This window comes from Mesoplodon densirostris, chromosome 11, assembly GCF_025265405.1.
Source record: "Mesoplodon densirostris isolate mMesDen1 chromosome 11, mMesDen1 primary haplotype, whole genome shotgun sequence".
Taxonomy (NCBI): Eukaryota; Metazoa; Chordata; class Mammalia; order Artiodactyla; family Ziphiidae; genus Mesoplodon; species Mesoplodon densirostris.
Genome location: NC_082671.1, coordinates 31775081 through 31790503, shown reverse-complemented (window position 1 = coordinate 31790503; position 15423 = coordinate 31775081). Strand labels below are relative to the sequence as shown.

Below are 15423 nucleotides of genomic sequence, written 5' to 3'. Positions count from 1 at the left end.
TCACTTCCTGCGGCACGCAGGAAACAAATCTCCCAGTTACACCGTGATAATTAGGACAACGCGATTCTCACTGGGAGTTGTAGTCTTTTTTTTTTTTTTTTTTTTTTTTTTGCCTCTTGCTTAGGGTTTGTCCTTCCAGTCTGAGGCCCGTCCGCACTCCAGACGCTGCTTTGGGGTTTCTGGGTGCGTGGGGGGGTAGGCGGGCCCGTTCTTAACCTCGGCCGCGAGAGTTTCAGAGTAATGGGGGTATGGGAGGGACACACGTCTTTTTTTTAATTGCTCGGAGGACAGCTGCTGAAGAGAAGCAGTAGTCCCACTCCCTTTTGGGAGCCAGGGAGAGGACGGGGTGCGTCCGCCATGTTGGTGAAGGCAAACGAGGAGGACTAGAACTCCAGGACTGTCGGCTCCTGTGGCTCAAGTCCGCCATATTAATAAAGAGAAAGGGAAGGCTGACACCACCCCCCTCCCCGCACACATACGTACACCCCTTCTTCCCACCTAGCTCCCGCAGCTTAGCTGGGTGGGCCCTTCCCCAGCCTCGCTTGCCCAGTCTCTTCCCGAAGGAAGCGTAGCAGCCCGCGCCTCAGATTAGGCTTAAGACAGCGCCGAATGAGGGCGAAAGGGAAATGCCGACCAATTGCGCCGCGGCGGGTTGTGCTACTACCTACAACAAGCACATTAACATCAGCTTCCACAGGTAACCTGGGCAGGGAGTGGGGGTGGCGGAAACGGGAGTTCCTAGACTGGGTATCGCTTGTGTGGAAAGAACAGGATTCTACTAATTCTAATAACTTCGCTAGCTAGCTAGCTAGTAGCAGGGACGCATCATTTTTGCCCTTTGTGTGTGTTTCTCAAATCTGTCCAATTTTTCGCTCCCTTCGGGGAAGGTTTACTCACTTTGTAAAAGAGAGCCAAGTTCTCTCCGTAATTACTCCTTCTCTAGAAAGTGACAGGAGGATACCTTAATTTTCTACTCTTTTACTCCCTGTGTATTAGACCAGGTTTTGATATTAATGACGCCGTAAGAGGAAGCGAGATCTGCCTTTTCAAGTCAACAATTACCTAAAAAGCCTGCTGTGTTACCGTATAATTAGTCAGTTTTCACTAGCTGGATTGACATGGGAAGCATTTAAATTTCAAATAGTCACGCACAGTAACTGCGGAAAAATTGAGTCATCATAATTAGTAGCCGTGGAATTAAGCGATGTTAATTAAAGTGGAAAAGATAAGCTTTCTATTCTTACTAGAACAGAGTAGTATAAAAAGAACCCAGGTTATCTTTTGCCTTCGTTTGCTGGAAGAGCAATCAAAATTCTTTATTTCTGTCAAATCAGAACTCTGGAAAGCGCTTTGAACCCTACATGAAACATAATAAGTACTTGGTAAATGTTTACCTTCTCGCAAGTGCCTGCCATATGCCTGAAGAAAAGAAGCATTCAAAAAGTTAAGTACAAACAGTTCTGATTTTATATACCTCACAACTTAAGATCTTAGAATGTAGAAAATGATATCCTTGACCTTTCTCCCTACTTCATTATGACAAAATGTACCCACTTATTAAAAGTTACCACTTAAAAAAAAATCCTTGTGGTGTTTCTGTTTTTCATCTACTTCATGCAAATGTAGTGCTTTATTCATTCATCCATCAAATGTGTACCAAGCTCTTATTTCCCCGACATGGTGCTAGGGATCCAGAAAACTCTTAACCTTCCTGGAGTTGTAATGAGAAAGACCAACATAAATAACTGTGGTCAAGTGCCAAAGAAGAGACCTTCAGGGTCTCTAACTTAGCCTTGGAAAGTCAAAGAACACTTCTCAAAGGATGTGAAATTTCAGATGAGACCAAAAGATGACATAGATTTGGTCCTGTACGATACTTTAAGGATTTTCTATTTTATCCAATGAGTACTTGAGAAGTTATGGAGGGCTTAAAAAGAATGGCGTGATTAGATTTGTATATTAAAAAGCCCTCAGGCTGCAGTGTAGAGAATTACAGTGTTACTTAAAGTGCTGGTCAAGCATCATCAAGAGATGAATTTGACAGAAAGGAGCTTATTACAGAATGTTAATGCACCTGCTATTTCACAAGGACATCCTGCTACAGCGTCAACTGAAATAAATGTACTTCTGTTGCTGGCACAATGAGCACTAGATTAGAAGAGGTGAGCGTTGATAGAGAAAAAAGTTGGGAACCTGTAGTAAAACAATGGAGAGTCCACCCAGTGGCCTAGACTACAGTGGTACTGACAGTAGAGATGGAAAGAAGTGGACAGACTTGAGAAATGTTTGAGGAGAAACTACCATATATGGTCGTTTGATTTGGAAGATGAGGGGGAGGGAGGATTCAAGGAACCAATAATGAATGTTTAGGAGATGCACGGTGGTACACTAACATACATACCTCCTCTCCGTGTTTGACTGTTTGCTATGAAATTAACATTTTCATGTGTAACCCCAGAAGTTTAGGTGTTAAAATAACATTATAATAAAAATCCCTATTTCATAATTAACACTATTCACTCCTTTCCTAGGACATTGGTAGACTTCTTTATCCCCATGTACAGCTTATATTGCCTAAACTTACTGTCACCATTTTTCTTATCTCTTACTCAGCCCATTCCAGTCTAAGTGTTGCCAATAATAATCTTTTGAAACTGTTCTTGCTAACATAAAGGACACTCCAGCATCCTTTTTTCATGGCATGTGATCATTTCCTCCTTGAAATACTCTCTACTTTGAATTATTTGACACTAATTTTGTGATTTTCATCTTACTTTTTTGGCCTAACTTCAGTCTCCTCTGCCACTCCACCCCCTGACCAAGATCTTCCCATTCTTATCAAAAGGATTGCAACGGTTCCTGTGGTCTTGGTTAACATTTACCTGTTAATGCCTCCCAAATCAATACCTCTGGTCCAACTCTCTCTAATGAGTTTTAGACCTATCGGTAAAGTGTCTCAGTTATTTCCCTGGTCTCTTCAGTTCCTCACATTCAGCGTACTAAAACTGTACTACTGAACTTGCCCTTCCCCCAAACCTACACCACTTCCCATATTCCCTTTCTCAGTAAATGGAAACACCATCCACCCAGAAACTAGGAGGTCATCCTCCCTTGACTTCTCACCATTCCCTCTCAGTTGGATTATTACAACAACCTTTTAACTGGTTCACTGCTTCCATTCATGCACTCCTAACCGCTCTTCTATAATCAATAGTGTGTTGCTAAATTTTTAACAACAGGATTTCCAGGAAAGGGGGAAAGCCCTGATTTGTAGTGTTTGTCCAATTTCCATGATATAAATACTCCCACCATAACTGGTTATAAGCTACCAATATGACATCACTGATCATGGAGTTGGGAAGAAATGTGCAATACTACCCTATTCTATAGCATTTATTCCATACAGGTGTAACAGACATAAGTAACCTGAAGAGTATAGACAACAGTAAAATAATTAGGAAGTGATGGGTTTTTAGTACTTATTACCTTTGTTTTTAATTTATTTAAATGCAAACTTAAATAATTTAATTTTTAATAATGGCTGTGTTTCACAACCAGTTAAAATATTTTCTGTTGACAGCTCTAAATTAGGCCTCTTAATGGCTTACCAGTGCCATTTTGGATAAAGTTCAAAATTACTCTTTAACTTGGAAAGTCCTCCATCTTCGTTTCATGTCATAACACTCTTCCTGTCCCCAAGATACTCTTTAACACTCTTCACTACTACAGTCCTAATTTCCCTAGCTAATTCGTACTGTCTTAAGGCCTCTTGATGAGATTAGCTCTTCCTGTTTTATGGTTCCATGCAATCCTGTACTTACCCTTTTATAAACTCATGACACTTGTAATTACTTTTATAATAATAATAAACAGCATTTATTTAGTATTTACCACGTACTATGCATTGGGCTGAGCATTTACTCACAATGTCTCATTTAATCCCTAGAACCACACTAGGTACCGTTATAACTCCACTTTATGGATGATGAAACTGAGGCCCAAAAAGGTTAAACAACATTCTTAAAGTCACCCAGCTATTACGTGAAGGAGCTGGGATTGATACCTGGTTTGATTACAGAGACTATTCTCAGCCACTCTTTTCTACTACATCAAGCTATTTGATTCTCTACCTTCCCCATTACAGTATACCCACATAGAAGGTAGATGTCATAAAGGTAGATCAACTTTGTTTACCACTATGTCTTCAGTGCCTAGGACAGTGCTTGGAATGTAAGAGGCATTCAGCTGTTAAAGACCCAAGCAAAATAGCATTGTTAAAATACTGAGTGATTTTCCAAAACATCTAATGTTTCTGAAAGCCTGGTTCTATTATTGTGTAAGCAAGAATATATCCATCTATTAACACCACGTTAATTTTTTAAAATTAATATTTACATGATTTATTATTACTTAAATTTAGTTTATGGGCTGCTTCTCCCACTCTTTGAATTTGCTGAGAAAAATCCAAACAACACGTGCAAAAACAAGATTAAGGTTAATACTGTATAAAACATTATCTAAAATCAAATATAAAATTGTTGATTATTCTTATTTTATTTCAACACAGATAATCTAAAGATTATTTAGTAATGCCAAACTAACTCCATTACTTTGTATATTCATTGATTCACTCAAAAAGTTCATTGAATGCTTACTAACAGGAAAAAGTAGTGAAAAAACAGCTCCTAACCAGGAGAAACCTGTGATCTAGTGTTGGAGATAGAAAAGTAAACAATTAGAATACAGTTATATTAATGTTATATGATATAGGAACATCTGACCAAGTCTTCTGATCATAAAAAAAAACTTGTTAGGAACATGGGATTCCTAAACTGAGTCTTAAAAGAAAGAAGTAGAATTTGATCACGTTAAGGTCCAATTGGAGACGTTGGTTTCATAATTTAAAACTTTTTTTTAGTTTAAAAATGAGCTAAAAGGGGAGGGGATGAAAGATAATATTTGAAAGAAAGTCTTCATATATCTGAAGAGTCTTATACAAATGCTAATACAATAGTACTGATAGTACTTATTTGTGCTTGAAGTCCCAAGAAGAACTAGTGTGCATATAAACTAAAGCTTAATTTTTAGCTTAGTCCTCAGGAAACATTTTCAGATCACTAAATATTGGAACAGAGAGCTTTGAAATGAGAATACATTACTATTAAGAGGTGAGGGCTAGGCCGAGTAGATAAAGTCTCCATTAGAGAGACTTGTATTTCTAGTGAAATGCAAAACAACGTACATATATGAAAATGTGAACTGCAGAGTGACACACAGATGTTATCCTCAGGTGAGGGTGTGTTCGGGGCAGTGGGGGTGGGGACATGAGATGGCAGGGTGTCTAAGTAAGTCTGGGCCTTCACCTCTGTGGCCCTCCCTGCTGGTAATTTGAGCAAGCCTAGTATATCTGACACAGCCAAAGCTGTTACCTAATGAAGCTTCAGTTGGGGGCTTTTGAGCCACATGATCTTCTAACATAAATTTAATGGTTCTTTTTAGGTACTAGTGAGTTCATAATTAATACTTCAAGGATAAGGTAGTCAAACTAAAGAAGAGTTCAGTTCAAACTTATTACATGTGAATGTTGATTCCTCTATTTGCAAGTCAGTCAACACAGTTACCATTCGAATTTTTAGACAGTCCCTTATATTTTTCTCTTCCTTAATGGTGTACACTGGGTGCATATCAATATATTTTATATCTGAAATAAATATAAAAGGAAAAACATTCCTGCTGGGCTTGTCATCAACATTTTACTTTTTGTAGTAATTAATTATGCCTTTTACTGTACAACATAGCTTAAGAGGTCATTTTTAAAAAATATATGCAGTTTAACTTCATGGAAGTAATATAGTGAATTATAAATTCATATATTCTGTATTTATATTAATTAAGCAAATTTTTGTTGAGTCCCAACTGTTTCCAAGGCACTACGTAAGTGTTAAAGTTAGATAAAAAGATAAAATGATCCATGTCCTCGAGAAACTTATAATCTTCTTTGATTTCACTGGAAATTTATTAAAATGGAAAATTACAAAGCAATGTAGTAAGTATCATAATGAACACAGAGGAAGGAATACCAGAATCTGTCTCGATAAAATTTAATCTGTAGATGATCTGATTTGTCTTGACCATGGACATGAGCAGCAGATCAAAGCACTGTGAAATTATTCCTGCTTATAATGGATCTACATAAATTTGATCTAGATCAGTTTAGTCTCGTTTATTTTACTGCCCTTGTTAAGGACTAGTTTGGGAAGAAAGGTCTCTTTTTAAAACCCTGAAAAATTAAACTTAAGTTAGTTTTTTATTAACTTTTTTACAACTTATAAAAATGAGCATGAATTGGTTTCTGTTCCAGTATCTGGATACTGGAAATGTTTAAATTTTTATGTAAATGGAAGACATTTTAAATTGTTACCTTTCAAAATTTCTTTTAACCATTTAGGTACAACCAGAAGTGTGATAGTTGGAATTTGAGTTGCCTTTTTTTTTTTTTTTTTTTTTTTAAAGGTTTCCTTTGGATCCTAAAAGAAGAAAAGAATGGGTTCGCCTGGTTAGGCGCAAAAATTTTGTGCCAGGAAAACATACTTTTCTTTGTTCAAAGCACTTTGAAGCCTCCTGTTTTGACCTAACAGGACAAACTAGACGACTTAAAATGGATGCTGTTCCAACCATTTTTGATTTTTGTACCCACATAAAGTCCATGGTAAGTAATACTACTTTTATGCCATTTTAACCATTTTTAGAATCCATCCCTTTTTGTTTGTAACATGGAACAATTAAGAATATATTGAAATTCGGGCCTCCCTGGTGGCGCAGTGGTTAAGAGTCCGCCTGCCGATGCAGGGGATACGGGTTCGTGCCCCGGTCTGGGAGGATCCCATATGCCGCGGAGCGGCTGGGCCCGTGAGCCATGGCCGCTGGGCCTGCGCATCCGGAGCCTGTGCTCCGCAACGGGAGAGGCCACAACAGTGAGAGGCCCACATACCGCAAAAAGAAAAAAAAAAAAAAAAAAAAAAAAAAGAATATATTGAAATTCATATATAATGCTGTGCCTCAAGAAAACTGCAAAACTGCAGTAAAGATGCAGGCTAGAATTAGTGCTCAGCGTTCCTGACTCCAATATTCTTTCCCCAACCTAAACTGTTTTATTATATTGGAATTTTACATCATTGTTAATTATTATTGATAATTGACCCATTGGTAAAACTGAGAAATCGTAATGAAACCTCCAGCATCGCTCTGCTCTGATTTTAAGATGATATGCAAATAATGTGTGTTAAGTGCTTTCAGGGCAGCACACCCAAAGAATACCAGAGTTACACCAAAGAATATAAGTTCAGAGGGAGGCATAACAGAAAACCTCATAGAGCTCAGGCATTTCGGCTGGGCTTGAGCTTGGATTTTGGAACGTAGGAGAGGGTTCTTGACTTTGCACAGCGCAGCAGCAATAGCATGATGAGAACAAAAGATAATGAGTTGAGAAGTGAATGGAAAATAAGTGTTAGCAAGTGATATTTAAAAGGAAAGAGAGGGGCTTCCCTGGTGGCGCAGTGGTTGGGAGTCCGCCTGCCACTAGATACTAGAAAAGCTCCAGATACTAGAAAAGTTCCAGGAGGGCAAGCATTTCATTTCTGAATCCTCAGAACCTCAAATAGTGCATAGTACACACTCATATATTTATTGAATTTGAAGTATAACTTGTTTTTGACATTTTAATCATTTATTCATTCAACAGATGTTTACTAAACTTTACATTATGTCAAAATCCAAGTTAGATGCTGGGAATATACGGATCAAAAAAGAGTCCCTGGGCTTCCCTGGTGGCGCAGTGGTTGAGAGTCCGCCTGCCGATGCAGGGGACACGGGTTCGTGCCCCGGTCCGGGAAGATCCCACATGCCGCGGAGCGGCTGGGCCCGTGAGCCATGGCCTCTGAGCCTGCGCGTCCGGAGCCTGTGCTCCGCAACGGGAGAGGCCGCAACAGTGAGAGGCCCGTGTACCGCAAAAAAAAAAAAAAGAGTCCCTGCCAATTCCCCTAGACAGGAGGAATGCCAGTTGTAGGTTTCATGAAGACAGGAACCATATTTATCTTACTATTCACTGTTGTGTCCCCAGGAACTCATAAATGAATTCCTGTGTTTCAATAAATGTTTGTTGAATGAATGAAAGACACAAAGCTATGAAATTAATCAAATAATCTGGGAACTATAAGTGGTTTAATATTATTGGAGTAAAAATTAAGATGATGAATGGCAGCACTTCCCTGGTGGTGCAGTGGTTAAGAATCCGTCTGCCTGCCAATGCAGGGGACACGGGTTTGAGCCCTGGTCTGGGAAGATCCCACATGCTGTGGAGCAACTAAGCCCGTGTGCCACAACTACTGAGCCTGCGCTCTAGAGCCCACGGGCCACAATTACTGAAGCCCGCACGCCTAGAGCCCGTGCTCCGCAACAAGAGAAGCCACCACAGTGAGAAGCCCACTCGCCGCAACTAGAGAAAGCCCATACACAGCAATGAAGACCCAACTCAGCCAAAAATTAATTAATTAATTTTTAAAAAGATGGTGAATGGCAGAATGGGGTGAGATCCTAAATGGTACAGTATGCCATGTAAAGATAATTTTTTTTCTTTAGATAATAGGGAGGCAAAGAAGAATTTAGCCAGTATTAAATCATCAAATCTGTTAGAAAATTATTGTGTGGCAGAAAATAGACTAGTGAGGATCAAAATGAGCCAGAGATCAATACAGAAGTTTTTAATATATTCAAGCCAGACATGAATGATATGGGCCTGATATGGGTAGTAGCATTAAGAATGATGGAGAGGAGGGACTTCCCTGGTGGTTCAGTGGTTAAGACACACTGCAGGGGGCGTGGATTTGATCCCAGGTGAGGGAAGCTCCCACATGCTGCACAGTGTTGCAAAATAAATAAATAAAAATAAAAATCTTAAAAAAAAAAAAAGAAATGAAGAGAGTGAAAAAAGAAGAATGATGGAGAGGAGAGGATTTGTGATACAGATATTTAGGAGATAGAATTAATAGGACTTGATGACTAATTGAATGAAAGAGATAAAAGGAAAAAAGGGTCCTCAGGTTTCTGATCTGGAAAGAAAGTTTCTAGCCAGATTTTAAAACCTTGAATGTATCAATAAGATATAACTGTGCATAATTAATAGGTAAATCTATTCAGGAGCTTGATACTTTGGAATATGTTTGTATTAAGTAGGACCACAGGTCTGAAATATTAATCAAATTGAGAGGATAGTATTTACCTAAAAAAGAGATCAAATCAGTATCACAAATAAACCAAATGTCTAAATGCATTCTATATTGGCCTTAGAATATTGCAAAGAATTTTCTTAAGTCTCTACAGAATCATATTCAATAATTTGGAAGAGACTTAGGAAGTCCATTCTCTATTTCCAGACCAATGCTTTTATCTCTCTGGAGAGAAAAGACAAAAAAAAAAAAAAAAAAATAGGTGGCTGGAGTTAAATCAACCAGTTGAGAAACTTGAATCCATGACTACATGAGATGGGCTGCTGATGTTTCCTATCAAATTTTTAAAATCAGTTTTTAAAAGAGCAGTTTAAATACTGTTATCCAAAACAAAATTTACTTATTTGTGATATTCCATAATTTATGTTCAACCCTCTAATTTTATTCTGCTCAGAAACTCAAGTCAAGGAATCTTCTGAAGAAAAACAACAGTTGTACTCCAAACGGACCATCTAATTTAAAATCAAACATTAGTAGTCAGCAAGTACTACTTGAACACAGTTATGCCTTTAGGAACCCTATGGAAGCAAAAAAGAGGATAATTAAACTGGAAAAGGAAATAGCAAGTTTAAGAAGGAAAATGAAAACTTGCCTACAGAAGGAACGCAGAGCAACTCGAAGATGGATCAAAGCCACGTGCTTGGTGAAGAATCTAGAAGCAAATAATATATTACTTAAGGGCACATCAGAACACATTTTACCAACTGCCTTAAACAGTCTTCCTTTGGAAGATTTCAAGATTCTTGAACAAGATCAACAAGGGAAAACATTACCAATTCTCTAACTCCAAAACAGACTAAAAGTACCTTCAATTAGGATTTGATGCTTGAACTTCATTCTGTTCAAAGGTAAAGATATTTAAGGAAATTATTCCAAAATTGGGTATTTAATAAAGTTTTACCTGAAGTAACAACGTTACTGCATAATTTATTTATGAAGACTTGGTTACAAAAAAAAATGGAGAACTTCTTATGAAACTTATTTGAACGAGAATGGAAGTGCCTTATGTGAGAATCATGTACTTAAAATTTTTTCTAGAAAATTGTATGTAAAGTGTTTTGTGTTTTTGTCTTTTTAAACTTCTTTTAAAGAACAGTCTATGACAAGTAATGTTTTTAAATTATATTATAAAAAATCTTTTTCCTGTACCAAAGTTGGGATATTACATTCTAAGTAATTTGCCTAGTAGGAGTTAACCAACATGAAATAAAACTTTAAAACTGCTGGATTTTGTATTAATTAAATTATTATTATTGGCACTGTGATTGGGAAAAATTTTAGGAAAAAACCTGAAGTACAGGGCAAGTTCTTTTATTTAAACTTTTCGTATCTTTTTATCAGTAAAACTGAGCTAATCATGGCCTCCCTCATAACAAAATTAGCTTTTGCAATAGCTTGTAAAATATTTTGAAAATAGTATTTTCAAATGTGAAGTACCCTTGCATCATCCAAGTAACTCAGACTACTAAAAACAGGTAGCTGATTATATTCACCTTCTAAGAAAATATGTTATGAAATAACAGAGATAGAGATCTAGCTTTTACTTTAAACAAAGTGATAAATGTATACCACATTTATTCTCATAATAAAAATATTACATTTTCTATTTCAAAACTGATACGTTAATAGGCAAACATGCTACACAGTTCCATGTTAGGAATACTCCCTCTGTCCCCATGTGTGTTGATACCAAAATTCTTAAGCTTTCTTTTTTTTCCATAAACCCACAATAGAATTGAATTATAGAAAAGTACTTACCATATTATATCTTTACAACTTATAACCTAAAATGAAGTCAATTTATCTTACACATCAGCTTGCTCTTTATCTCCTCTTTTAGTGAGAGTCAAATAGAGCAACCATACTGCATAACGGAAATGGAATGTAGATCTCTTTAAAAATACATGTCTCTGATAAAGCTATGCAAGTGCTAATTATTTTACAAAATAGAATATCAGAACTATTCTTATAGTTTCCATTTGAACAATTAAAGGGTTTGCCTTATTTTACCAGATAAATGTTTAATAAGAATCCTTTCCTTCAAACAGCTTTGGTCAAATCATGTAAAAATTTATTAACGTACAATCAGGTTACCCAGGCCTGATTTGAGCTTCTGACACCGCCATATGAAAGTAGCATATACATAATCACATATTACTGTAAATCCTTCCCATAAGGTAATGGCTACTTGGTGATAAAAAAATTTTTTATAACATTTGCTGAGATCCTAGCAAAAAGTCTTTTTACATTATTAGCACCCTTTCTTTTCATAAGGAATGCCTCCCAAGCAACTAGATGCACAAAGGCAAAGGTAGGAAACATCTCTTTTAGTTATCATCAGGCACTTAAAATAAATATTTATGAAAATTCTTTTGTGTATAATGTAAACCTTGTTAGTCATGTTATCTTTTTTTTTTAAGTCATGTTATCTTTAATATTGGATGTAGCTCCTTGGAATTGTCATTACATGTTTTCAACTATCTTTATATGGTTTCAAACATAAACATCAGGAAACACTTACTGACCATTTCTATTTTATACCTCAAAATAAGTTGGGCAAATAATCATTTAAATATAAACTATGTTTCCCAAGTATAAACTCACGTTGTTCACCGCCCCTCCCCAATACAAAACAAAACACTAATGCAGGCTGATTCCCATCTACAATAATACCCTGATATCTTAATATAACATTTTTTAAATCACAAAAATAAAGTGCTATAAAATACAACAAGCTTTTGGCAAAGTTAGACTTCATTTATTAATATTTGAGAGCACTGAATAAACTACCACTCAGTAATTCTAAAGTAAAAATTTTTGCTGGTTTTTCCATGTCATTTTCATGTTACTGTTCCAATAACATGCTCCATCCAAACTCTCCCTGCATCAAATTATTTTAACATACATCTGTCTACCTTAAAACTACTTCCATTCATAGAGAAAAACGTAAAAGGAATCTTTTAAAATCCTGTTTTCAGTCTGTTGATAAACTTATCACTTAGCTCGTAGACCATAAAACTAATCAAAATTATAACAGTTCTTTGTCCTATGCTCTGACACAACACATATCCTCTGCTCTATGCCTGTCATTCATTCTATGTCTACCAGGCACTAACCCCTACAAAGGACCAGCCAAAGGCTAGAATTTGATATAAAGATGAATATGACATGATTTTCTGCCCTTAAGTTGCTCAAAGTCTCTTGCGAGAAACAAATATTATTCATAATACAATATGATAAATGCTATGAAAGAAGTATGTGTGAAGCGCTTTGAATTGGAATTTAATGAGAACGTGTAAACTTTAGACCTTTTTACAATGAACCAGTTTTCTTTTGAAACAAACAGATTTTCTTCTTATAATGACTTACCAATGGAGATTTTGTAGAAGGACATGGGTGTTGACATGAATCACATACAGTGTTTATTTAATAAATTGTAAGACATTTTTTCCCCATTAAAATGAACACTGAACAAATTTGTTGTTAATGATATCCTGTTAAAAGGAAAACATAAGTAAGTAAAATATATCAAAACCAAGACTGGAGTTTGACATTTGATATTTTTACTAAACAACAAACCCTACTATCACGAATTTTTTAAAATAATTTTAACTCAGAGTCTTAAAGTGAACAAAGCACTATGGCACCAATTAGTTCTCCTACTTGTTCTTCACATATATTCTGTGTGGTAGGTGGTATTATCTCAATTTATAGATGAAGAAATCCTTGTTAATGTAATTTATTCATTCAGACATTTATAATGTGTCAGCTGGCACAATGAATAGAAATGCAGTAATCTAGGAAGTTCTAGATTGAACACTGGTCTTCAGCCTCCAAATCCTCTTCTCTGACCTCTAAATTTTAACCTTTTGTGAAATATATGAATCATTAAAATAGGACAGGTTATGTGTCTCAAAAAACTAAAATAAAAAATATTGTGTGTATATATACAGTAAAGACAGTCTGTGAAGTCATTGTTGATCTCTTCTAGGTAGACTTTGTAATGTTGGGTTTTTCTAATCTCATTTCTCAATGTTAGAATACGGGTAAATTTTAATTTTGGTATAATATAGAAAGTGGTTCCTCTTTATGTCAGAATATGGGATTCTTTTAGTATTTAGACAGTTGGAAACTTCATAAAATTAATGATTTTATAATGTATATTAAACAATTGCATATTGTTTTCACAAAAAATGTATTCTGAGTATACTGATATTAAAAACTTTTCCAAGGAAATTACTGTCATGCCTATTATTTCTAAAATATGTACATAAACATTTCTGTGGAAATCCATCCCCTAAATTGATCCCCTAAAATACTTCTGTAGAAGTCCACCTCCTTAAATTGAAGCAAACTGTAAGCAAAATAAAGATATGTAAAGCCTAGAAGAGGAATTATCATTTTCATTTTATGGCTCAAATTAAATCTAAACATAAATTATAGTTTATTTGCACTGTTTTAAATACTGGTTATACAATCTACACCAGATATATGACGGGCTATAAAAATGTTCTGTCTACCCTGACAATAATTTGAGGCTCACACAAAGATTTATTTGTAGATATGCATTATTTTAATAGCAAGGAAATAAGATATGATTTTTTTCTTATTAATTTTTTCTAAGTATTAAAATATTATTTAGTACTTTAATTTAAAAAACACTTTTAACATTCACTAAGAGACACTGAGCGAACTAGAATGAACCAGATGGAAATGGTTCCTGTCCTCAAGTCTATGGGGGAAAAAAAAAATTCCATTTGTTTATTCCTGCCCTCACTGCCCCCTACCGTCTTCCTAATGCCCTTTCAGAATAAGTTGAATCTAAAACAACATACCAGTCTTCAAATTGCTGCCTAGGCTTTTAAAATTTGTGCTCCAAAAGCTTAAAAAAATAAAAACTTTGGGTTCAATGCCAAGAAAGCAGATACGTGCCTATCTCTCAGATGAATTTTCAGTTTAATTATTTAGCTAGTATTTCAGACCTTTTTATGTCTAAATCCTCCATTCTCATGAATTTCTATTTTCACTCTCTTAACCACCACATCTTTACATATTGCCCTTACTTTAGCTTGGTCATTTAGCAATCTCCCTGTCATCTTTTAAGTATTAGCTCTGATGCTCCCTCTCTCTCTGTGACACTTTTCCTTAACGTACCAAAGTGATATAAGTGCTTCTCTCCTTGAGTCCTGTTTTATACATAACTTGGATAAAGTCATCATCTCATTATAATGTTATTGTCTACACATCTGTCTTTATTTTCTGTGTTCTTTCAAGTGTGTGTTTGTGTGTATGTTCTTTTCTTTTTGGGACTCAGGGGTCTGGCATGTTTATATTAGCCATTCTAATATTAACACATTTCTCTTTAGATTTCACAAAATCTAAATAACTCCTTTGGCTTAGATTCAAAGTGACTGTACATAGAACCCACTGATATTTTCCTAGCATCAGTAAGTGCTTTTTGCCATTGGGATGATTTTTACAATTGATATTATGTATCAAATGTCTATCCCAGAAAATGTTTATGTCAAACACTTAAACATAAATAGGTATTTATATTGTAAAATTTAAAGATTATTACTCCAACAATGAACTTTCAGTCTGTTGCTCTGATTACAATAACAATTCTCAAACTGTAATGTTTTCTGAGGGAAGGTAATCTGTGGTAAAACAATTAACTCTGTTGGAAAGATTTAACAAAAATGTTCAAAGTTTCTTAACTTCTCAGAGCCTTTAGTGCACTCTCACAGTCCTATGAAGAAACAAAATTTCTGAACCTTAAATTTGATCAGAGGTATTTTGGAGGGGAGGTGGTAGTGGAGGGTAGCATACCTACTGATATCTTGAGGAATATAGTTTAGAAAATGCTTAACCATAAAATTCTCTGTTGCTAGAAAGTGGCTTTTAAAGCAAATGGAAAAAGACTTTGTTGAAATGTTTTCAGATTGTCTCTAAACATTATCAGATTGTAAAATCATTGTTTCTTTTTAAAGAATATTTTAACTACATTAATTCCCCCAAATTGTTTCAGCCTTAAGCTCTAATAACTTGTTTTATGAAGAACAACAGCAATAATTGGACACCAGGAAAAACTGGAAGAGAAGTATTCATTTGAAGAGTCAGTCACCAACACCGTTATTAT

At 35.7% G+C, this 15423-nt stretch overlaps 1 protein-coding gene across 1 annotated transcript; it reads left to right on the top strand.

The window, feature by feature from the left end:
- The first annotated feature begins 152 nt into the window (after nt 1-152).
- Nucleotides 153-10300, top strand: THAP2 (THAP domain containing 2). The gene is made up of 3 exons (XM_060113163.1): nt 153-697; nt 6514-6709; nt 9679-10300. The coding sequence occupies exons 1-3, from the start codon at nt 627-629 to the stop codon at nt 10066-10068; spliced, it is 657 nt and encodes a 218-aa protein (XP_059969146.1). The 5' UTR covers nt 153-626; the 3' UTR covers nt 10069-10300.
- The last annotated feature ends 5123 nt before the right edge of the window (nt 10301-15423 follow it).